This window comes from Pararge aegeria, chromosome 14, assembly GCF_905163445.1.
Source record: "Pararge aegeria chromosome 14, ilParAegt1.1, whole genome shotgun sequence".
NCBI classification, from domain to species: Eukaryota; Metazoa; Arthropoda; class Insecta; order Lepidoptera; family Nymphalidae; genus Pararge; species Pararge aegeria.
Window position 1 is genome coordinate 9,631,092 of NC_053193.1, and position 26,502 is coordinate 9,657,593.

Here is a 26,502-nt window from a genome sequence, read left to right on the forward strand (position 1 = left end):
TGCTACACCAACATAGATGTTTTGTTGGGATTCTCACTCGCTACGATTTTGAGACTCGTTTTGCTTCTGTATCATCTGTCCGCCTCGTTGGGGGGTCTGCCAACACTGCGCTCGAAACGAAAGGTGGCCTCATAAGAAGGCTAAAAGTTGCTCAGCTGCCGATGGAAAAACTATCCTTGGCTTGGTGTATCTCTTCGTGGTCAAATTAGAAATGAGGAGATCCGTATAAGAACCTGAGAAACGAGATCAACGAGTCTCGAAAGAGAAGTCGCGGCAATGGGCCGTGCAAATAGCTCGGAGAACCGATTATAGGTTCAAAATTTCTTACATATTCTAGAAATAAAAGAAAAATATCCTCAATAATATTTTTATTTAACAAAAGAATAGCTTAAAGAAACCCTCTTACATCAAAAGATCCGAAATCACTTAACGTGACAATAAAACATAGAACCCAAATGGCTTTCGCACACCAAAATAACCGACACCGACTAAATGCTGATATTAAGCTAAATTGGAATGTGACCCATATTGTATTTGACATATTAACTTTTCAATATTTAAAGCCAGAAGAGCGTATATGACGAGGATGGATAGTGGGTAATAATTAATCATAACTATGTATACATAATATGTCATATGATATAAAGGTCACATTTCAATGCTATAATTTGAGTATGCTATATGTTGAGTCGATATGATGTGCGATATGATGTGCGCAGGCCTTAAAACAACTTGTGAAAATAATATTTCTTTTATTTTATTTCGATGGACAGTGTGGATTACTATAAAATTTATCGAGTACCTTAAAACCACTTATACAAGAATCTTGCATAATATTGAAACAATATTCTCACAGTAATAAAATATACAAAATATTATTCAATGTGAAGTTCTGTCAGGATTATTAATTAATAAATAACATTAATATCGGTGTTTAAAACTAGAATCTTAATTCATTTTTATTTTTATGAGGGCATTGTCAAATATTATTTTTATCATATTCACTTATGTCTCAACTCGGCTAAACTACACTAGAGGTAAATGCCTGGCTTAGGCCCGGTTCCCAAGAAAGTGGAGAGGAAAAGATAGTAATGTATGCAAACAACGAATCACATTTCTTTAATTCCACGTCTTCTCTGCACTTGGCTTCATCTCTCCTCTTTTCTTTGGTGGAAACTAGGGAGAATTTAACGCTATTCTGATTTCATTTCATTTGCTTTGCAATAAAATGAAATAGAAATTCAATATAACCCATGGCAGATGGGCAATTCCCTTCATTGATTTCTCTGAGAAAAAACAATGCAGCGTCACGCACACAAGCAAATGAAACATCTGAATAGCACTTTTTAGCTTTGCTCATTTTAAAATATGGAAAAAAAACAGCAAGTAACTGAACAATATTGACTTTATTCTTATATTCCATGCTAAGTTCTTGTGAAATTCATTACTCAATCATATTATACTTTAGTCGAAAGTTTACAAGTTCAAGTATATTATACAATTGATAATTAATTTATAAATCAAGCACACAGACAATCAAAAAAGATATTTAGTTTTAAAACTAAATCATCATTAGAACATAAGTTAAAGCTAAATAATATACCTACCAAATAATTCTGAAAGCAAACAAATGTAAATAGCTTATAATATTATATATTAGATACGGGACTGTCTAGTCAGCTTTCCAGGACAAACAAATTATATAAAACCATAGAACAAACAAAACCAACCATTGAGTGGTAGATAATGATAACTACGATTACCAATTCTGGATTGCCTTTATTTACTGGTATGAGACCTTCACATACAATCATAATTAATTTGGTTTTATTATGCACTCACACACTTACCACATTGTATCCATAGATCTAATTGTGTCACGTAATTAGGTTGTAATGCACTCTGCAACGAGACTACCGTCTCAGATGCAAAGAAGTAAGAAAAACCCTGCGGCGGAATTATACAACTTTGAATGACCTAAATATCCTCCATAAATTAAAGATTCGTTTAACGATGAATCGATCCGATGTATGTCAATATAGTTAACGATAAACACCCGAAATTATTCAAAACTATTTTAAATATCGTGCTCTATCTGAAGATGCTAGATTGATTTATTATTATACACGTATTTGTATTCGCCACTTCTTTATCATTCAACAAATAAATGGTTAATTGCAATGGTTGATCGTTTCGTGTGCAAACTGCATCTATCGCAGCGACAACTCATTCTGTGTATGGGCTATGAAATCTTCAATTAATTGAGAAAAAAAAAACAAATATGTAATGAGAAGTAGACATTAAGATTGAAAACAAATCTTTATACACACCCAGTACTCATTAGAATCCGGAGGGCTGGAGATTACTTAGCTAAAATGAAAGCTTGTGTAGGTTATTCGCGTCTTCGTTCTCGCGAATTAGATCGGTTTGAGCGACTGCGTCGCGAGTCACGATCTCGGTCGCGATCTCGACCGCGCGATTTCTCTCGTGAACTATCGCGCTTTGCTTTGCTACGAGATCGGCTGCGTCTAGAAAAACACATTTATAGTAAATAATCAAAACAATAACAATTATTATTAACATTATTAACATACATTTATGATATTATTTTCCACTAAAGCCATAATTATTCAATTACATAATTCTCTATTATAGTTTCTCTATTTTTTTATAGAAAAAAATTAATTTTAATTTAAATCATTCCAATTTATGTATTGGTTTCACCATTACACTTTTATCACAGTGTAACCTAACCTAACTTAAAAAAGAATAAAAATCGCCATGTGGAGCTTAAATAATTACCGCCAGCATTTGTAATAATGATTTGGTTACCTCCGTTCGCTGCGTTCCTTGTCCCGCTCGTTGCGGTCCTTGTCCCGCTCGCTGCGGTCCTTGTCCCGCTCGCTGCGTTCTTTATCTCTGTCGGTGCGTTCCTTGTCCCTGTCGGTGCGTTCCTTGTCTCGCTCGGTGCGCTCCTTATTGCGGTCCCGATCGCGTTCCCGCTCACGTTCACGCGCTGTTTCCCGGTGGCGGCGCGCACGGCGATCGAGTTCCCGGCCACCTACGTAGTGCCGTCGCCCGCCACCGCGTTCGCGCTCTATAACGCCGCGCTCCTCGCGACGTTTGTCCACGTTTTTCTATAATACAAGGAAAAATAACTAGATATATGTATTTAGTAAACGCGCTCAAAATCGTACAAAAATTATATTTGGACAGGACGGAAAAATAAATGGCAATAGACGACACTAGTGGCCGGCGTGCGACCGTGACAGCAATATATTACTCTATATGCTCTACACCAACATTTCTGATAGTTTTCTCAAATTATTAAGTATATAAAAGCTTTTTTAGATTCTAGCTGTTCTCCAATGTTTCACCCAAGGTAACTAAAGGTCATATGTCAATATGTTCGTTATAAAGTTGTACTTTATATAGTTTATGACAAACAAGTCTTTCCTAAGTATAAAAAACTTCTTAAAATTTACCTTAAGCTCTGCTAGTTTCTCGCGAATGGTGATAAATCCAAGATGTAGTTTTCCACCGAAATGGTCAGCCAATCGGCGATCATTATCGTGGATGCCTAGGTAGGCAGAGCACACCTCACAAACGCGCAATTTCTGTTGTTGATAGGAAGATGCCGGCATCGAATTGCGGTACTCTTGTTCTGCCAATGCTTTCTTTTTACGTAACTCATCTATCTGTTAAATTAATTATAAAATTAAAAAAAAACACGTACAATGAAAATAGCCATTAACTTCATCTTTATATCGAATTAATAAATTTTTCATACCTCTCCCATGAGTTTGACACTCTCTTCGACCATTCCTTCCTCGCCAAGAGCTTCCGCTCTGGCAAGCTTCTGACCAATCTGCTCAGCCAGCTCATGGACAGCATTAGCTTTCTCAGTCACCTCTGCAGAGAGTTCTTCCTGTGTTTCCGCCAGGCGTTGCTTCGCCGCAGAAGTGCGCCGGTCGCAATCAGCAATGAAAGTTTCTAAATGTTCTGTGGCCTTAACATAAAGACAAATATAATAGTACCTGGTATTACATTAACAGTATGCAGCAAATAAATATTTTTTTTTCATTAAATTGTTCAATATTTTGTCTTACAAGTTTTGTGTAAATCCCAGGTTCTCCTTTATAAGGTTGTCATAGTTGGTTATGACTTGTGTACCAAAGCTAACATAATATGGCTTTATTTATTTTATATATTATATCAATACAACCATGGTTTTCAAAAAAGGTGGTTAAAAAGAATTTTATTATAAATCAGCCATAAAAATTGATCCCTGTGGACTTTACAATTTCTTAGAAATTAATTTAAAATTTAAGCATTTGTACACAGATAAATTCATAAAAACTAGTATTTTTTTCATTAAATATTTAAATCATTTTCCTGCTTTAACTCAAGTTATATAGGCATTAAGACGTTGCACCAATTTAGAAAAAAAATCTTACTCATATAATTGGTGAGCATAGGATTATACTAATATAAAAGTTGCTGTATACTTACATCAATGTCATAGAAATAGTCTTTGGCTTTCGAAGCTAATTCAAAATCCGCACGTAGCGCCAGATCATGTATTTTAGGACACTCACCTAAATCCATTCGCTGCAATCAAAATCACATTTATATGAAAAGCATGTGCTGAAATACAAGTCTACACTTTGAATTTTGAAAATTTGAAATTACCAATATATTCGAAAAATATTTTTTTGATCGTTGACAGAGATGGATATTTAACTCTAAAACCTTTGAAATAAGTTTCTTTCAATAAAATTGTTAATTCACTGTGCATAAAAAATAATTTTTCTTCAGGACAGACTAACAGATTAATTTCTGAGTCTATCAGAACTTAATCAACCATTTAAAAATATTGTAACAGCCACTTTATTTCACATTTTAAAAAAGATTCTGTTCCAACAATGTTACTGTAATAAGTGTTTGTAATTGAAAGTTAAATAAAATCTTGTACACATGGAATTAAGTTTTATATATAACTTTTAAATGAAGTATTGTATATAGAAATTATCACAAACATTTTAGTGGTACTATTCACATTAGTGTTATCTAGTAATATATCTGTCATATGTCTAATGTCACTAGAATAAAAAACTGAATCTAATGTAAATAGCATAACAAAATGCCTGATTGTATAAATGTACACAAATATTTAAGTGTCAAAAACCCCAATATAACTCAAAAAAAATTGTTTCATAAAAATACATACAACATCACCATCACTGCTCATCGTGTATCACCAGCCAATTTAAACATACTGCCACATTTAATAATACTTACAAGATACTGGCAACACCCTCTCGACATACCTAACCAGTCCTTAAAACAATTCCATTTACACAGAGAGAACATAAATATTAATTGTCTTAAAAAATTTGAGGAAAGTGTTGGGCTGGGGCTTACTTTGACAAGTAACATCACAACACATTCTGATGTTTCACCATTCAAGTTTTTAAAACAATTATACATGAGAGTGTACGCTAATACAGTTTTAAAGTAATTATTTTGAATTTATATAAATATACTGTAACATCTATTTAAAATATTATAAAAAGTATTTTTTTTTAAGTTTTCTGTTACTGTAGTTTTGAGAATAATGAATTAATAATAAATAAAATACAATAGACATCTATTCTTTAATATAATATGTGAATAATGTACTAGTTTGTAAAATTTTAAGACCATCTAAAGTATGCCTTCTCAATTATGAATAATGTGATCGAAAGAATTCAACTAAATCTGCACTACAGGCATTCTTGAATTTTTCTTTGTCAAATATATGCAATGTTTATTGTTGATTAATAATATTTTTTTCCTTTTACTCTCTTACATTCCATTGGAATGATAACCATTCATAGAGCCTAAGATAAAACATACAACATTTGGATCAAATTTATGAGAACAGAGAAATTTTGCATAAGTTTTCTTATTATTGAATAATTCATTCAATGAGAACCAAGTTCCATATTAACTGATTAATAAATAATTTAGAAATTAAACAATAATAAAAGTAGGTTAAGTGCAAGTAGGGCCCTGAGAGGATCCTGTACCATTCCAGCAAACCTAAAAGGATAAGACGCTGTGATTCCACATGGAATTTATAATAAATGCTTTTCAAAAGTTTCAGATTGATTGTTTGATTTGTGGCCCATATCATATCAAAAGATGGATGTCTTTTAAAATTATATAGATAATTGGTAGCAAATATTAAATTTTAAGTTTGTAGAGCATGGGTACACTATAGGTTAAGTTATCAGGCAGTGGGTCATAATTTTTGTCTAACAATGTGCTTTAATGTTAGCCTGTGTGTTTTTAATAGATAAAGTGGTATTTCAGAGACTCTTTACCTCTAACCATTGGTGAAAAATAGTTTCTTCACATGTGATCAGATAGACAAGACTCACAGTCATAAAACTTATCCTATAAGGTTTCTGTTTTTATACTCTGTGGTACAGAATCCTACAATATATAACCAGATGTCACCTATTAAGAATTTATGTAACAATCCATTGATTACACATGCAGTTTAATTTCTTCTGTATTCTAGCCACGTAAACAGCATAGTACGTACCAAATGATGTTACAATCTGCAATTTGTTCTCCCCACCATAAGATTTTTGGTATAATTTTTACATGTACTCACCACAGCAGCATTAGAAACCGATGGACAAATTAATATATTTTAAGCCTGAGAGAGTTTTGTTAAATTAATTCCTGCATAGCAGTAAGAGTACAATCAGCTAACTATAAATGTTTTATACGTACATCTTGGTACTTACAGAACAGCCTAACTCATACAATCTATCCCTCATCTGTTATATTGTGATGAACAATAAAGACTAGGGTTGGGCATTTTCTGAAAAGCATATTTCACCACAGTTAATGCCACTCCGATGTAATATTGTCTTAGAGCTACAGATCATAATACAATATATGATAGAATGAAAATTACACTGCATATATTAGGATTTCTTTTTACCAATACAAATATTTGTTGAATGCAACTGATTATGCAATGTAAATCCTGTTATATACAATGATATAAAGAACTCTGAAACCCAAAGAAGAATCTCTGAGATACAAAATTAAAATGCTGAAGGGGCTAATAAAACTTCCATTACCCAAAATGGTATCAAGATTTAAAAATTCGAAGAATCTATATGATTAAAAATCTCAGAAATTCAGAAAACCCATGTAATCAACCATAACGCAAGCAACAATACTTACAGTGGATGATAATATTTCATGTGGACAGCATTGCAGTAAAAATGATTTGCAAACTGTGTCATCATAGAACTTAACACCATGCTTATCAGTTTCCCCTGAAATAAATAAATTTATAGCCTTATAAGAGCTATTATAAGCCTTTGTAGCAATATATTGACGATCTCCTAGATGTGTGTTTGGGACACACAATCAGATCTACTTGGGGAATTGAATATTTCACATTGGCACAGATCTGATCTGGTAAAAGTAAACAGTAGTCGTAGTTGCTATCAGTAACCAATCTATCAGCAAAGACGTAACGCCAAGAGTAACAGATTAACACTAACAGATTGGAATTGCAAAGGTATTTCTAATACAGTGCGAATGAAACCTAGGTAAAATGAAGTGAAATCTTACCATTACGGGTTGTGCCCATCAATTGATCCAACATCGCCCTCATTTGCTCGTGGGCCGACATGATGATATAATTTGTTTATATCTTAGTCGCAATAGACTATTCTAATTTCCGATCATAATATTTGTATGTGATAAATTCAAAATATAAACTAAAGTTAATGTTGAAACGTCGACAAAATCTTATTCAGCAAGGCAGCAACAACACATCAGCTAACGAAAACCAAATTTTTCAATAAAATGGCGACACGACAGTAGAAGCAGATTCAGAATTCCTGCGTTGCAGAGCATAAACCCGCACGGCGCAAGTCGCAACCGGTTACCCCAAAGAGAATATAATCACTACGTTTCACCCAAAGACGTTGTTTGTATCCTCATTGCCCTGAATATATCGCATACACAGAATAAGGGATAAACAGCTCCTTATTGAAACCATTTGATTTTGTCAATTTGGCGCTGATAGCAATGGTAAAGGATCCTGAGCTAGCGCTAGTAATGTTTTAAAAACCGATAACGATTTAAGACTTCTGCTATTATGGTATCGAGTTGCTGCGGCTGGAGGGCGAAGCGCGAAGGTGACGTTCGCATATGACAGTATGATAGGGCGGACTCAGGTTTGTATGACGAAGTGACAACTTGTCGCGCCTGTTTAACACAGAGTAGAGTCTACCCGAGGACGAACGCAGCCTTGTTACGGGCTGCGCGAATGTGATCTGCAAAGTTCAAGCGACTATCAAAAGTTACACCCAAGTATTTGGCTGTCTTTTGCCATGGTATAGAGCAGTCGAATAAGTTAAGGCTCTTTTTGTGTAGGTTTTAGGAGGCGAGATATGATACGAGGTATGGTGCGGTATGTGGTATAGAGGGCGGTATCATCCGCAAAATGGGCTAGCTTCACGTAGAGGCTGTTAGAGATATCGCTTGTGTAAGCGCGTATGGAAAGGGTGGTAGCGCAGAGCCCTGAGGGACTCCGGCTTGTGTAGGCCTGGTAGATGACAGAACCATATATACGGTAACGGAAGGTGCGATCGCTCAGATAGTCTCTTATCAGATGCAATAGTCAATCCGGGAAATCCTAAACGTGAAGCTTATATAAGCCCGCATAACCCTTGGATATGTGATCCGTGAGACGGTGCACTTGGTGGACGCTAGAATGTTTGACTTGAAAGCCGAATTGCTCTTTGTTGAAAAGCTTTTTAGCGTCTACGACGGCTTTGAGTCGGGCCAGTATTAATCTCTTCGGACTTACACTTGAGTAGACTAATCGGGCGGTAGCTGGTAGGGGAGTTTGCGGGTTTTCCAGGTTTCCGTATTATTCGTGGCATTGAATATGAGTTTATATTGAATACTGTTGTACCAGCAGGTAGTCAGTATAGAGAGGAATTTTAATGCTTTATTGGTGATGTTGTCGGGAACAGTAGCTTTGAGTGCAGCTTATTGGTAAGCTTGGACCTCGTGGATGGACCTCTAACCATGCATCTAACCATGTAAATGAGACAAAGTCTGAACAATGCACTTTCATTAGGCTGGCCGCAAACAATCGTTTTCCTTATTCGATTTCGGAGTGCGTAATTTCAATTTGGTTTTCCGTTGGACTAGCGCACACTATCGTTTTTTTTCATTTTGAATGTATACGTGTCAGTACGAATAGTGTAATCGGCTGCTCGAATATGGAAAACGAATTCGGAAAAAAAAGCATTTGCGGCAAGCCTCAGATACCTAGATAAAAAAAGTTTTGTTATTGTTGACTGTTGTGATATACTATATAATTTTAAATGTACTCTGTGGTTATGTTATGACTGTTGAGTGTTGTTTTAACTTTTAGGTTGGTGTGCATGGATAATGTATCAACATATAAAAATTTTATTACCGGAAATTCCGAAAGCCGCGAAATACTCAGGAGAAGTGTTTTTCAGAGGTTTAATAAGAATTACTGACCAAGAATGTCTCACAATATTCATCACAAGTTATTCAACAACCAAAAAGATTTTTGAGAGCATAAAAAATGATAAAAATATTATTATTGGCTACTTGGGTGATAATCTACCAAAAAATATATTAGAAAAGTGTTCAAATAGTTTTATTATGGAAAATCTTCAATTTCCAAAACTAAGTAGTCTAGTTGTCAATGGTGGCAAAATAAATACCGAAAACTGCATTATTATGTTGTATGATTACGACAAAATGAAGAATTCTGAAAAACTTGATAATAGTGACTGTTGTTTTTCAACTCTACAAGGTTTTATTCAAAGCGAATCAAGGAAATTTAATATTAAAACTGAAAACAAAATAACTTTGCAAAGTCCGTCTTGGTTGGAATCATCAATGTTTGGCCAACATGTATTTAATTATGTTAAATTGATAAAATGGTTATTAAATACAGTTAGTACTAGAAGAAAGGTAATATTTTAATTTAATATTTTATAGTTTTGGTATAGGAGCTTGGTTGTAGCATGTACATTGGAAGCAAAATCTGGTTTTGGACAGGCTGAATGAAGAAGCATTAGTTTTCTAGCCATAATACAAAACATTGGTTTGTTGATCATATTTTTTTAGATGTGTATGCCTGTAACCAATCTTATTCATGACACACACATAACACAACACAACCCTAATATTAAGTCTATATAATACATAGACTTCATATTGCAATTTGTCCAAAACTACTGTATAACCTGATTGTTATTTAAACCCCTTATTTTTATTATTCAATAGTTTTCTCATGAACATTAGATCAAGGCAAACTAGTCATAATATATCATACCAACCCATTACCAGCAGCTTATTTACCTGCTGCTGTGCAGTGTGGTAATGGCAGATGAGAATACAGATGTCATAACTTTCCATCCCCTTGGTGTTGTTCAAGGAGACTAAGGGAAAATAATGGAGAAAGGGCTGCAGAATCCTCTGTACTCTCCACTTCTATCCCCTGCACAACGGTATGCAGCATGGTGATTATGGGCAAACCCTCCTGTTGGGAGAGGCCAATAGTCTAGCAAAGAACTGTTATAGGCTGTTTATGACAATCCTGCTTAATGCCTACCATGCAAAGCTTACGCATGAAGTGAAGCTGATCAATGAGAGGTATAAGCAAACTTGCTTTTCCTTGGAGTTTTAAGATAGTATCTACTGCTGCTGCCGCTGCTTTGGAATTTTGATAGACATAGTAATAAACTTAATTTTTTGTGCTTCCAGATAACAATAGAACATGGAAACTTCATGATGGCTATTATTTTAGATATAATATTAGGATATTTAATATTGGAACTACTTGTTTATGATAGCAAAGCACTTGGTACACTACTGTTAGTAATTTTAGAGGTATTTACAATGATTTTTTAATAAAAGAAGATTATTTTTAAACATACAAGGTGTACATAACAAGAACATTTATTGTCACTATAGTAATCTTATTGTGTAATCCTAATTGCAAATTAGGAATAGTAAAAAAAAAAATTTTTTTTTATGTTTTTGTTGGTGGAACAAATCAGTTTTGGTATACTGTTCAGTTTTCAAGTAGCTCAAGAGCTCAAGTCATGATTTCTTGCTAGTTTCAAATTTTGATAATCAAAATAGCATTTAAAGTTGCATAACTATGTTTTGTCACGAGTGAATAATTTATTCATTCGAAATAAACTTCTCATTTGCAGCCCAATCTACAAAAAATTATAATAAGTATTAATTTACATTATTAGATGATTGAGAATGGATACTTTTCTAATCAGCAAGACAGTAAACCTGAAACTGCATTCAAAGCAGCATGTATATGGTCATGTTATGTTGACACAGGTCAATAAAGCTTTAGCTGTTGAACATTTCATTTCTAATTTTTTCAGTATATATGCATTTTATTCAAACAAATACAATTTTATCTATATATCTACCGAGCTTATTATTTTCAGAAATTAGTCAATCTAATGTATTCCTTGTTGAAATGGCTTATGGGAGCACCAGCGGGCCTAAAATTAAACAATGCATTTAACAAAATGTTAGGAAACTACTTTTTATATCACGTTGAGTTATGGTGGTTATTCTTAGGTAAGTATTGAAAACACAATTACTAGTGTCTATTCTACACTGTATACCGCCTAACCTACTAGAGTTGATGGGTCTACACCTAAGTGTTGTAGCACAATGTAAAAAAAAAAAACTTTGTATATCAGTTGGTTACGCTTACTTTGTATTATAGAGAATGTTGAGCTGTTAGTCACGGTTATGATACTAAAATCCTGTTAACAGATAATTTTGAACATATTATGCACGCAAAGTGTGTGCAATGCTGCATCTGTTGACATGCTGGAAAGTCAGCTTTACTAATACTACTGCTTATTTTGTATTGTGTGTTATAGTGGTATATCTTTGACAGATTATAGATTATTAAAAACGAATATACTAGAATTTTTATTCTTTGTATTTAAAAACCTCATTTTCAGATATGTGTGGTGAAAAATTGGATGTGGTGTTGAATATTTACCAGTATGTAGGTTATTTGGGATTTACATTCCAAGCTGCTATAATATCGGACATGATGTGCTTAGCCACCTTCCATTGCTACTGCATCTATGTTTATGCTGCAAGGTAATTTTTTTGTATGTTTCTATAAACCCAATGCATGTGTATTTTTATGTAAATATGTAACCTCTATATTAACATTAGTATATATATATGTCGAAGTGCTGTTTTAATAAAATAATATTTGATAAATAATTTCAGATTGTTTAGTCTACAAATATCAGGCTTAACTGCGCTATTGAGATTGTTTGTGGGTAGGAAGTATAACCCACTACGAGGCGGCATAGACTCCTGTGAATACACAAACCAGGAAATGTTTGTGGGCACAGTGGCATTTACTATACTGCTTTTGTTATTGCCAACAACTCTCATGTACTATATTGTATTTACTATGGTGAGTTATTTTTTGCCATGCTCTACGACTTTGGCATTAGCACTCAATCTGTACGATGGACATCAGACGATTGTACTTTCCGATTGTTATTTGTCACCTTAAAACTACTGATACCTCAAAGTTACTATAGCTTTTAAAGAGCCAAGCAGGCATTTCCAATAGCTATTTTTCTATTGATTACACCTACCTACCTTACCGTACCTTAAGGATATACATATTTTTAGAATCTCCAGAGAACCTCCAGGGAACCAATAACCTCCAAAAATCTCCAAAAAACAAAATTGACAGGTCTAGAAATATTATTCTTGCTGTGGGAAAGGGTAGCAGTGTTTTAGGATTTGAAATGTCACAATGGTGTCAATCGTGTTGTACACGAATCTCTAAACTAAACTTGACAGCTCTCAAAATAGGGCTATCCTTTTGACAAAGAACACGATGAAAGGGGTTGCACTACTGTTTAGTAAATGACGTAGAACAGGAAAAATACTTAGATTAAGTATGAACGACAAATTGGCACCTCCTTTTTTTTTTCAGTTCCGAGTATTATCTCTGTCCGTGCAATATATTCTGGCAAAAGTTATATACATTATACAAAGTCTGCCATTGTACGTTTTGATATTATGGATAACGCGATCTCCTAAAATTTTGGGTTGGTATATTTTTTCAATTTAATCAATGGTCTTTAATTTCTAATTAGTCTATATTTTCAAGGTTTATAAATATTGCTAATCCTGTTATTTTATGAAAAGAGTAGCCATTAATTTTTTTTGAAAGATTTCATTACAGTATATTGACACCATAACTTATGGCCGCTATTCCATAAATGTAATAGTAATGTATCATTTAAATTTCCAGGTAATATATTAATAGAAGAAGTTGAAAGTAACTCGTCAATCATCTTCAAAGTTAAACTAGTATGTAATAAATCACTCGGAGACCTCACAGAGTATTTTAAACCACCAGTTAAAATGCTTAAACAATTTGACTGGAGCAACATTGTGTCCAACGTTTTTACTGGAAAGCAAATAATTTAGGTCGAAATAAATAAATTAAACACAAAATATCTGCCTCAACTTATTTTATTAATTGCGCACAAAAATAAAAATTGTCTGGTCACCACACATGTGAACGTATATAAATGCTTAGTTATTTAACTATTCGCAGTACGCTGACTGACGCAGACTGGGCCATTTATATATTAATTGCCTACTGTACATTTCATTTGTATGAAAAGGCAAAGTCTACCCAATCAAACAATTTTCGACATATACACAATTATACACGGCTTTACATGGACAATTCTGTTCACGTACGTCATAACTATATGTTACGATTATTGCTACAATGGACACTAGCTTTTGCATATAATTATTATGATACAAATCTCTCAATAATGTTGATTGTATTATAAAATCTAATTGATTATCAACGTAGACAGACAGCTTCGTTCAGCTTCATTTTACAAGGAATACTATTTCATGTTCTAGTTAATTTGTTTTATTAACTATCGCATTTAAAAATTAGGTTCATCTTAATTAAAATTGTCCATTACAATATTCACAATCAATATTGTGAAACTTGTATTATATATTTTATATATCTATTGTAAAATTCACAAAATTGTTTAGAATTGTTACAGAGGTTTATTGCGATTTCACGTAAGTGCACCAAAGGTATAAATATTTAAATAATTCGTAAAACATTAAACATCATCGAATAAGTATTCGGGCAAGATTTTGGTAATTTTTTGTCTCTTATGCTTGAGCCAGATTGGAAAAGATAAATAACAAACCGTTGCCTAGCTAAAGACGCGACGCAGACGATGGGCATCAGTTTACATATCTTTATCAGAAATAATTACCGCTCAATTTTAATATTTAGCTGTGTTATTTCATATAAAAGCGATAAAATTTTTTTCAATCCTTGTTTATAATTTATTTACATTACACAAAATGTTGCAAAAATTATAAAATTTATTTTCTAGTTTTACTGAACGAAATAAAACTTGGAAGATTTATATAGTTTTAAACATGGTCGGGTTAGTATGCATTAATTTAAGCGTCTGATTTTAAAATTAGTAATGAGAGCGATCATGTAAGGAAATGTGTTATGCATAAAGAAAATTTAATTCAGTACATAAATCTTAAATCCCTCAGTATTGGACCTGAGGATCTTATCATGACTGTCGTTTTTAAATAAATAACTAAAAAATTACGGTTTTTAACGTAAACTAAACTACAAACGCACGCAAAAAGTTGTCAATTAAATACTAATGATTATTTGGTTTAGGAATAAAAATAAAGTCAATAATACCAAATTTAAGAACTTTTTCATGCCCCAATTTGATGACCCTATTCTTGGTTTCTTTTTATTTATTCTTTTCGGAACTTGGCTCGAGTATAGTAGTGAATTATCAAGGTTCTTAAACTAATTTTATTAATTAAATATTTTTAAAGCGAAAATAAAATTCATATATTCTTTGCTTTGCACAGAGCACGGTCCAGGCTATTTTACATTTGATGGCCGCAGGAATGTCGATACAATCATATTACTTACTCTATTACACTACTCAAGTACTCAAAATAGGCAAAGTGAGCTCAGAGTAATAACCACCTGTAGGCACTTGCAGATATTATTAAAGGTTTTATAAAACTAGAAATACTATCATGTAAGTGAAAAATTTACAAATATTGAAATTATTTACAAAACTTAACCGTTTTAATTATTTACCTATCAGATGAAATAAAACTTAATAGAACTTTAGATATAGAGATAACTTACTAACTTATACAACGTGTAAATGAAAACCGAAATATTACTTCACATGCTTTAGAGGTCCGTTATTTACTGACTCTTCTCTTACAGACTAATCGGTGAAACCTAAACGATAAAAGTTTTTGAGTGAACCACTGCCATATGTTGTATTGAAATAAATATGAAAGTCCTAACATCACATGCAAAATTAAAATCAAGTGACTCTTGTCACTGTTATTGGGTACTGTCACTGGTATTCGCGTAGCGAATATAATATACGCGTGTCGGTCTTTTATCTTCAAATGGGTTGTCAAACAATTATAAAGTTTCGAATTCGTTTGTATGGAAAAAATAAATTAATCTTTTGATTCAATTTTTGCAGGGCGTTCCCTTATGAAATATCCTTATGTAACCTTCAACAGATTTTTTTTTTATCATTTGGCTACACGTTGTATAATTAGAATAAATATAACTTCTCAGGATTACAATATTTAGAAACGTCGAATTACGTTTAGTCATGTTAATAACATATCGTTGAGATAAACTCTACTAATCAAGCGCTTTCAATTGATATTTATAATAGCTTATTTTTCACAGCCCGTCAATTTAGGCTGTTATCCGCAATTTGGTGCCCGCGACCATCTTAGATTTACAATAGTACTAGTTTTAATAGAAGTTTTTCATTTGATAAGGGAAAACCAAAGGTATTTTAATATTTAAGGCTTCATAAAATCACTGGTCTCACTTCGCCTTAGTACAACTACCCATAATAAATTTAAAAACTGTTAATAGTATAACATATTCTTATAATCACGCTGATAGCTAGATAATCACAAAGAAACTTACGATAAGGTTGTCTCTTCTAATGTTAGTCACAAATTAGTTGCAAATGTAGAAGACTAGAAAACCAAAGCAACACAACACAATCATATTATATCAGAGATTGACTGTACGTGCAAATTTTTAAATCTCGGCAAAAGTTAAAAATACACAAATAAAACGCTTTATAAATCTACAATATATAAATATGTTTAGGACATACAATGAACTCATTCTTTAATATGAAAACACTACATATTAAAGTCCATAAAATTTTACAATATGTTTTAACAATTTCATACGTAACTACATCTATTTATTTACAAAAATGTTTTATTCAAAAATATATAAATATTATAGCAATAGATTTTGAGTTTAAATATTTTATGGGCTTTACATCGAAAATTGTTTGCTAGTTCTGCGATTCATGTTAGCAAAATTCTCCTCACATTTTAGGCATAGCAAATCAAACCTAAGGTGAGACATGAATGACGTCACAAGGCTTGTGCCGTAAAATCAAGTGCGTAAAGCAATGCGTACCGTTATGCGCCTTATCTCACTTGTACGTCTCCGGTGGGTAGGCCAAATACAGTTTTTGCCACCTTTACATTTCTAACCTATTTTCTTAATCATCACAGACATTAGCAATATTAGGAAAGTGTGATTCCGATCACAGTAAATTAGATGGTTTCATAAACACGTGGGGGAATAATATAAACATGAAGCAATGTAAATTTCTGTTTATAGTATAGTACTATACAAGCTAACGCAATCTCGGGATGACGAACGGCAAGTCTTAGTTCTTGAGTACACACCTGTAGTCCTTATTCACGTCCGAGCTCGGATTTGGTGAGTGCTCTTTAGGTCTAACTGTACCACGACACGATGCTAACTTTGATTCCAAAGCCTACAATGAAGAAAATCGAACATGAATGATGTTAATATTAGTAGGTGACAGAATATTATAAACATGTGCGATAAATGCCTCCACCTGATGTGCAACAAAATGTTATATATTTTAAAAAGTTGGTATATAACTAGCCAAATTGTATGTGGATCTCTTTTAATATTTTTCTTTTTTCTTTTATAAGTAATAAAATAATATAATTTTTTGGGATAGTCCATTTAAAGCCAGTGTTAAAAAATTGTCCGCGACAGCTTTTGGCTATCTTTTAAGCTCGACTCATACACATCCGTCGCGTGGGAAAGAGTATATTATAATAGTGACAAGTGAATAAGTGTCTGAACAATCATGAGGTTTAATTCTGTTAGTATGAAGTTTCACGAGATTCTATCTTCTAATAAGACTTATTTAACTATTTCTGAATATGTCAGTGATATTGTATGACTGCAAACTATTAAGCTAGTTTCGAATTAATTGTTCTGTGAGTGACTACACAGATTACCTGGTGCATAAGAGCATTGTGGTGGTTCTATGCTCTAATATACTAATACAATACTCATGAAAACGAGGTCTGTGCTCGGCAGCGGGACATTAATAGACTGATAATGATGAAAGAGGGCAAATTGTTCAAGTGTGCCTTCTGGCGAATCGAAAGAGTCGAGAGTTATTATACTCTCGAATATCGAGGACAATTTCAATGGATACTTTAGATTATTATTTAAGATTTTTTAGTATTTAATTAAACCCAGCAACGTTATGTTTAGTCATAAATATTAAAAGATTGGTGAAAATTATATTAAGGGTCACACACAATAAGTCATAAATATTAAAAAATTATATTAAGGGTCACACACAATAAGTAAAATTGAAAATAGCGTAGTTCTATAATAAAATCCCTAAAATTTTCCATAAAAACAACACATCAAATATTATATATAGTACGGAAAATTGAGCGCTTAATTTTAATTTAAAGCTTCTCCATCGAGATATTTATTGCGCAATGTTACATGAAGTCTAATAGTGCATAAACTACCAAATTAATATTTACAAATAAAAAAACATATACGTACACTAATTCGTTTTCGTACATTCGTACACGAAACATTTTACTAATAATAAAATACATCTAACATTAAAACACAATTACTATCTACTTATCTACCCAAAATATACCTAATTCTATAAAAGGGTTGTTCTACACCGTATTTTAAATATTTTAGACTTTGCCATTTTAGTGAATTAAAGAGTAGTTAAAATCTAAGGGGTAGTGATTAATAATATAAAACACCGCCTGAATATATAAAAAAACATGCTTAAACATGTTAATGGCTAATATAATATACTCACAGGCGATGCAAGGGCCGTCTGTGTCCAATTCCAAAGCGACCAAGAAAATAATAATATTAATACAAATACTTAGCGACGATTCATTTGTTATTTTTAAAATACAATGTAGCAACCCTTTTTGTATGGCAATTCTTGAAAATTATACAAGGATAGTTTGAAAGCGGGGTACTGTGCCGATGGGGGATTAAAGTACGGTGAACAACTTCTAGCTTCAATACTTCAGGAGAAATAACTTTAAAGATTGAGTTAAAAATATACGAGGTGACAACCAAAACATCATCAATTACTGCGTTTATATTTAAGGTCGAATGGGTTCGCCGATTACTGTGGAAACGGAAAAATACTAAGGTCCAAGATAATATTTAAACACAACACGTACGTATGTGCGCACGCATCCACACACACTCGAACACGTGAAAACGTGTTGTCGGAAGTGTCAAGTGGTTACGATTAGTTAGGGTTCTCAATTTCTTTTAAGTTATAGTCGAATTATAATCATTTTTCTAAATCGCGTATTTGTAATACTTTTTATTATGTGGTGGTCTAGTTACCCCCTTTTCAATTGACCTTGCATAAGTTTAACTATTATAGTTAAAACTGTTGTCTCAACATTTGTTTCCCTTTTCCTTGATCCTGACCTTTCCTCGTAGTAGTGAAGTTAAGAAAAGTCTCAAGCCCTTCTCGAGATCTTACAATAAAAGACCTTCTCAGTTTACCACTCTCACTCTGATAGGACCTTTCAAATGGTTGGTCCGAAGATCTAGGAGTAGAAAGAGGCAACGGTCTTTGTACATTTAGAGGCTGTTCAGATCTTGAATACTGGCGTGTAAAATCCGTTGCTTTTCTGTACTCTACAGGTTCACCAGCAAAGTCATTTTTATTAAGCTCGTTTTCGGAGACCGCGTCGGCTACATCCAATGAAGCACATTGATCAGTAGGGTTTTGTACGCCACACGAGCATTTGACCTTACCACACTCACGGCAAAGAAACCTTTCAAGCTGCAAGCAATAAACATCATGCATACTACAAAACACAAACCGTGCAAAATAAAACTACATTGTAAAGTCTACCGAATTGCTTATTTAAAAGAAAATAACTTGTCCTTAAATATTTTTATTTTTGTACAAAGTATGTTACTACAGTAGATACAAATGACTAGCTACTGCAAACAAATATCAAGAACTACTTTTGTACGTTTTTGAACAAATATTATTTTCACAATGCACTGTGATACAAGGCGAAGTTTGGGAGGCTTAACAACCTATAAAAAAATCTTAGCAAGTTACTAGTCTACTTATCATTATTCCCTTTTTTGCTTCATAAAATACATAATTTATATTGTTCTACTAAACAAAATATATTAAACAGCTACATAAATATTAAAGCGTGCAAAAATATTACGCGCAGCGAAGTTGAGTCTTACGAGTTTAGTGGGTGGAAAAAGCTCTGTGTAAAAAGTACCGTATGCTATGCTGTAACTATATGGTATACTAAAAAAAAATCGACTTAGTGTCTAAGACATTCATAATATTTGTGGATTTAAAGTTCTTTGTTCTTCAATTCTAGAGTTAAAAGCTTCTAACAGAAGGATCTATAGATACACAGTTCGAATTTCACCCAAGTTTACTCTATGATCTTGCTTCGCTTGATCACTATATTTATAAAAAAAATTAAATATATTCAACAAACAAGTACATTATATGTTATATTAAATAAAAAATACATAAATACCCATTTATCATAAATATACATATAAATAACTTTAGGTTTACTATGGTGCGCTAGTTTTGCCCCAATTCATTTCCACTACAACTAATAAAAAAAAGAAAACTACTACCATTGCTATAGAAATATAATATGTAGAACTCACCCCTACTTTCCGAAGGAGATCACCAACTAAATTTATAGCTGATACACGCGAAGATGGTGTCATAGCATTGCCGTTGACTTCACCTGTAAGGATTAATAATAGAAAACTTTAACAACTAATAGAGAAAACCTTTTGAGAAAAAAAGCATACACATGATATTTTATAGATACTGTTATGCTCAATTCAGCTAGTGCTAAAAATAACGCCGATGTTTGTGTAACCTGAAATTAAATAGCGATCTCTGCTAGTTTTGTATTACCTAGTCCTAATATATTATGGTTTTAGGGTAGTCATAAAAAAAAGAATGTATCAAATAAACTTACGTTTTGCTGGTGATGAGATAGAAGTCTGTGTTTCTATTTCCACCTGGCTTCTAGCTGAATGGCCGTTACATAGTGGTTCATTTGTACTGCTTTCTTCTTTCTTCGGTATTGGAATTTTTTCTATAACCTTTAATTCTTGTTTTAGATCTAAAATGATAGTTATATCTTAACTCAACTGATATAAGAATGTGTCTAATGAGGATTGGAAAATTAGCCAGGAAAAGCCTTGTATGCAACTTAAGTATAAGAAAAAATACCTCTGGCCTCGTCTGTTGCCCTCTGTAAATTGACTCTCAAGTTTTCAATTTCATCTACTTCACTTTCTAACACTGCATTACGTTCATAAGCTTGATTTAGTAGTGCCTCTATACATGAAACTGATTCAGATATGATTCTGTGAACAAGTAAATTATTTTATTGTACTGTTGATCTTTACATGCCCTGAAGGGAACAAATGAACAAAATCAACAACAAAATAAATAGTTAATTATTAGACGAAAGGCTGTTCAGACTTCTCTTTTTGAATAACAGGTGTTTTCCAGCCGCAGTTTAGATAACAAATGCAAATTTTCCGAATATATATAAAAGGTAATAATTGTTTATTATTAGGATTTGATAATTATAGAAATAGTATATATTAAATCTGTAGATGCACTAAATCTGCATCTGGGATTGACTAACAATCCAGAAACTATGCAAGAGACTAATTGATTTTCAGTCAGTCAGTATTCTGTACTGTCTGACTGACATTCTGTATTTCTTAGTTTTTGCATATGTTTGTGCCCTGCGGAATATCTGTTCAGAGACAAATAAACATCCTAAGTGTTATTCAGGAAATTGTACATCTGTATATCAAATTTCATTCTTATTACTCAATAATTAATAAATGACTGAGTATGTATAAAAATATTAATAGGCTTTTAAGTTTTGACACTTTAAAATAAGTGTTTCTTACCTCTGTCCTCTTTCCAAATCATCATTTTTTTGTTCTAATTCTCTGATGTATATACCTTGTTTTTCCTTATCTATTTTAAGTGCTTTTAATTCATTTTCTAGTGCATTTGTTTCATGTTGACTCCTTTCTAGTTTACTCTGTGGAAAAGAAACCATAATTTTTTTTATTGCTGTAGATATAACCTTTTTTTCTACACAACCACATAGTTTATCTATTACTAAACTTTAGAGTTATATTAAAAAGAGCAAGGATTTGTTTGTTTGTAATTGATAAACTCTGAAACAAATAAACCAATTTTAATGAGAAGAATGATGCATTAGAAGCTATTTTATCTTATTTTATCTTATTTTATCTTTATCTCTTTCGCAATAATTGAATGTGCGGAAACCTGTCTGCTAAAGGACTACAAAAACAAAACTATTTATATCCATTCGGATAGTCAGGCAGCACTTTCTGCTCTATCTTCTGAGGTTCTAAACTCAAAGCTGGTAGAAAACTGCAGACAATTACTGAATACTCTGGCACTAACCAACAGGGTCATTCTACGTTGGGTTCCTGGGCATAAGGGGATCATCGGTAACTAAATGGCCGATGTACTTGCAAAGTCAGGCGCTTTGGAGAAGCAAATTGTCGGTCTGCGGAATACCCAAAAGCCTGGCGCAACTCACCCTACAAACCTATTGTAATTACCACACACTCATTCGCTGGAGACAACTCCAAGGAATGAACCATTCTCGAGTGCTAATAAGACCATTCAACAAAAGGGCCGCCTCTGAGGCATTAGCACTCAACAGAAAAAACCTATGCATCCTAGTGCGCTTACGGGGCACTGTAGGCTTAATAGTCACATGTTCAACCTAAAGCTGCAGGACACAGATCTATGTAAACTCTGTAAGGAGGCTGCGGAGACGCCGCTGCATTTGATCTGTTCCTGCCCCGCGCTGATGCATAAACGCAGCACTCTTTTGGGGAAACACATAATGCAACCAGAGGATGCTAAATTTCTTCCAGCAAGGAAAGTGCTGCTCTTCCTGAAGGCGACCAACGCTTGCTGGGAGATCTAGACAGCGGCGTCACAATAGATCGTAGCCGGTCGATGTGACACCAGGGACCAGACGAACCTGAGCCTCAAGCAGAAGAAGAAGAAGAAGAACAGAAAAAAGTCTGTGTTCTGGTACTGCTAGTTAGTAATAATGTTATTTCATCCATTCCGTAGTTCCAGAAAAATATCTATCTAAAGATTTTAAACTAAGATTTTCGTGGTTAATCAACATTTTTTAATATAAGTCCAGTCGTGACCACAATCCATACTGGGTCAAAATGTCGACAAATCCAAAAATATTATTGTGGTATGTACCTGTTGAACTATATTTAAGAAATATCTATCCAATTAATTTGTATATTATTTTTTCATGAATTTATTTATGGTTACAAAAAATTAATCACATTTTGTTGTTGGCTTTTTTTCCTAAAAGGTAACATTTGCAACCCCTGTATAGCAGGGCTTCCAACTTGGGTATTGTATAAAGTACAGAGGTGCACTGTGAGGTGCTCCTTCCGTACTATAAAAAAAATCAAGAAAAATTAGGAATAAAGTTAGGAACCCCTTGCCCTAGCCCTAGCATTTAAGTCCATGTTGACAAAACAAGCAAAGCAAGGGAAAAATATTTATAAGTCAATTTGAGCAAACTTAATTTTGGGTCTGATTCCAGAAAAAATTGTTCTTACACTGTATTTTAACTAATCACGCATTCATGGATAAAGTATAGTATATTTAATTTGATTGGAAAATGCACAATTATTCTTACAATACCATAATTTAACATTAAACTAACTAGCACTTATTTTAATGAATACAATTTTAGTTGAAATGTCAATAATTCGTAAGATTTGAATAGTAAACTTAAATGATCTCATTCTTGTTGATACTATGTTATGTATGACACATCCTATGAGTATCAATTAAACATACCCTTAGCATATCAATCTCATTTCTGAGGCGCTGGTTTTGATGTTCTAGATCTCTATTCTGTTTTTCAACCTGTGCTAGTGAAGCCTCTAATTCCTTTTCCAGTTGAGCTGAGTTTTCTGTGTATTCATCTAATTCTTGTTGGATGTCTGATGACCTATGAAAACGGAATCAATAATAAAAACAAATTCTACCCACATCATTCATATGAATTAGATCTGAACTAAGAACTATAAATACTTTTGCTCATAATATTTCGCTTGTTCCTTCCAATATTCCACTGAATTTGAATCTAAATGTTCTGGAGATTCCATATTTTAAAACTAGACCTTGAGGGTTTATCTCTCACACTTAATTTTAATAACTAATGAATTAGGATGATGATTTCCATAGGCTATGTGTAATTACACGAAGAACGAGTAGTTTAGTTTGTTGTCGAATTAAGTATCCATCTTTTGTTTTAATTTCACAAATCAGCCATTAGGTATAACTTTAAACGCAAAATCACAGACTAAAAATAAAAGCAATATACAAATTACAATCGCAATTCACAGGAAAAAGATTAGGTTCTTACTCTTTGTTGACACTAAACAATAACCCTGAAAATACAGACTAGACTATAAACAAAGGGGTGACTATTTTTTAAATACATATTATACTGTTTTGAACGATTCTACATGAATGCGGAACTAATTTAAATATTCAAAAGTGGTGATTAAAAATATGTTTTTTTTTAATATTCCTGTTAAAATAATTTATATAAATTCAAAATTCATTTATTTAAGTAGGCCTAATATAAGCACTTTTGAAACGTCAGGTATGTCTGTTTGTAGTAACTCTACCACCGGTTCAGAAGGCAGATTCTACCGAGAAGAAGCCGGCAAGAGACTCAGCAGTTACTCTTTTCCAACATCGTTTTACCATTTAACAATCTTTGTTCTGTGTAAGATGAAAGCGGAGTGGCTTGCTTCCAGGCAACCTTGTCATTATAAAATTCATCAATAGTATAGTAACGTCGATGTATTAATTGTGTTTTTATACATTCTTTAAACTAATGTAATGGTAAATCTAATATTACTTTCCCCCACAAAGGTATTCACGCACGAAAAAACATGACGTATGCGGCGTTACCTCGCTCTGAGGAGTTCCATTCAAGGCTTGAAGTGCAAGCGAGAGCGCGGAACGAGCGACAAGGAGGCACAGTCGGCCTCTGCGTTCGACATCTGTCTCTCTCCTACTGAAGTGCAGTGAAAAGTGAATGTGGTGTCAATTTTTTATAGCAACGATAATATCTATCAAACAAATAAAATTAAAATTTTCTTTTTAAAAATGCAACCATTCCATCAGTATTTTCTTACGACGTTGTCACGTTCAACTATCGTCAATAAGCCGACTTTAGAGACAACCAATTTTTATGTCCACTTTTTGTTTATATAGATTAATGTTTTGTTAAAGATTAAGTTGTTATAAATATATTGCGAAGCTACTGTAAGTAAATATTTATTATAATGAACTATTTGGTACCAGAGCATTTTTTTTGTTAACACTATGCTCTCAGGTTTCTAATAATTGTTATTAGATCTAAGCTAGATATACATTTCCATCAAGGTTGGATTTTGTAGTATAGTTAAATTATTTGTAATTAGTATATTTTCATGATGGGTAGTGTAGTAGGTACCTAAATAAGTATCACAATGCTAGAATGCTACGCACAAGTAGTGTTATTTTTACCTTAATATAATTTTAATTGAATTAATACGTAATGCTATTGATATCTCATTCAAGTAAAGTTATTTTACATAACTTTAATTTGAAAGTCCCCATATAAATGTTTTGCTACTATTTAATTTATACACTTTTTTTGTACAGTACAAAAAGAAAAAAAAGATGTGAACCGTCACGGGTCGCCTGGCAAATGTGAAACATGCACACAAGTTATGGGCACAAAAGTACAGATTAGGGCAGGAACTAAATATGATGTGATAAAAAAAAAATTACAATGTTATGAATTTTCTCCAGAAAATAATGACAGTTTATTCAATATTTGTGAGACAGTACATTTATTTTCTTAATATGCAAACATTATTTTTTCAAAATTTCCTTTAAAATCGTTACAACTCAATTATTTTCATTTGTTACTTCGGTAATGGTTACATTGGAGGTTGCCTCCGACGGTATTACTATGACAATTGGTCGATGATAGCTGAAATATGTTACAAAAGTATTAAATATCATAACATCAAGATATCGAATAAATATATATTGTTGTTCCATATCTTGTAATCTACTGTTGTTCCATCTTGACGTACTTTTTCCAGGATTGCTATTAATTTCCAGTTGACATGATTCTTGTAATATGTTATGAATAGCATTAATTCATTTATTCCAAAATTAACACTAAAATCCCCAGCCAAAATTAATGGTACCTTATATTTATCGATTTTAAAAATTATTACCTATAACCTACGGATAGTACATATTATATTCCATTATATAGCGTGGCAAAGCGTCGCCATGGCCGAGCCTGTAGCGCCTCGCCAACAATTAGGTTTAACGTATGCCTATAGATGTTTCACATCGAAAATATACACAACAAGAGGAAATTCAAAAAGTAGGATACAAAAGGCAGCCTTATCGCTTTTCACTATAGTTGTTCAAGCTGCCAGAATCTTAAAGTATTATTATATGATAGTGTTTAATTGCTGAAAACGATGAATATTTTCGTTTAGTCCGAAAATATATAAGTGGCGTCGAAGTTTTATAAACTTGTACACTAAACAAGGATTGCGAATTGGTATAACACTTGCATCTGCTCCTTGTTGTTACAAAGATGCTGCCAAAAATCTAAGAGAGGTGCTGAATTTTTAAAACTAATAAAAAATTAAAAAGTGTGAACTTTTTAACCATTTATTTTAAAATGTCTTGCGATGTCGGATTTCTTACCGAAATCGTTAATACAAGCAGTTTTATTGGTTTGCATTTATTTTCTTGGCCCACGGCTTATCAATGGCAC

General features: G+C 33.0%; 3 protein-coding genes across 6 annotated transcripts; 1 reads left to right on the plus strand and 2 right to left on the minus strand.

The window, feature by feature from the left end:
* Positions 1–353: 353 nt before the first annotated feature.
* On the minus strand, positions 354–7,915 carry LOC120629160 (putative RNA-binding protein Luc7-like 2). 3 transcript variants are annotated; one of them, XM_039897982.1, is made up of 7 exons: positions 7,645–7,915; positions 7,249–7,343; positions 4,513–4,611; positions 3,791–4,009; positions 3,486–3,698; positions 2,833–3,137; positions 354–2,528 (listed from the first exon to the last, which is right to left on the minus strand). In XM_039897982.1, exons 1-7 carry the CDS (start codon positions 7,703–7,705, stop codon positions 2,393–2,395), a joined length of 1,128 nt encoding a protein of 375 aa, XP_039753916.1. In that variant the 5' UTR covers positions 7,706–7,915; the 3' UTR covers positions 354–2,392. The 3 variants fall into 3 exon arrangements, with proteins under 3 accessions (XP_039753916.1, XP_039753918.1, XP_039753919.1); XM_039897984.1 differs by lacking the exon at positions 7,645–7,915 and adding an exon at positions 6,801–6,877; XM_039897985.1 differs by lacking the exon at positions 7,645–7,915 and adding an exon at positions 6,787–6,877.
* A 1,531-nt stretch (positions 7,916–9,446) lies between these two features.
* Positions 9,447–13,616, plus strand: LOC120629088 (phosphatidylinositol N-acetylglucosaminyltransferase subunit Q). Its single transcript, XM_039897842.1, has 7 exons — positions 9,447–10,041; positions 10,837–10,962; positions 11,544–11,679; positions 12,075–12,219; positions 12,355–12,547; positions 13,082–13,196; positions 13,403–13,616. Exons 1-7 carry the CDS (start codon positions 9,484–9,486, stop codon positions 13,579–13,581), a joined length of 1,452 nt encoding a protein of 483 aa, XP_039753776.1. The 5' UTR covers positions 9,447–9,483; the 3' UTR covers positions 13,582–13,616.
* Positions 13,617–14,977: 1,361 nt separating this feature from the next.
* LOC120629089 (nuclear distribution protein nudE homolog 1-B) lies at positions 14,978–24,029 on the minus strand. Of its 2 annotated transcripts, none has more exons than XM_039897844.1 (7): positions 23,730–24,021; positions 23,493–23,646; positions 21,521–21,657; positions 20,823–20,959; positions 20,566–20,712; positions 20,243–20,325; positions 14,978–17,027 (listed from the first exon to the last, which is right to left on the minus strand). In XM_039897844.1, exons 1-7 carry the CDS (start codon positions 23,801–23,803, stop codon positions 16,917–16,919), a joined length of 843 nt encoding a protein of 280 aa, XP_039753778.1. In that variant the 5' UTR covers positions 23,804–24,021; the 3' UTR covers positions 14,978–16,916. The 2 variants fall into 2 exon arrangements, with proteins under 2 accessions (XP_039753778.1, XP_039753777.1); XM_039897843.1 differs by lacking the exon at positions 14,978–17,027 and adding an exon at positions 17,945–19,370 and having other exon boundaries at positions 23,730–24,029.
* Between the last annotated feature and the right edge of the window lie 2,473 nt (positions 24,030–26,502).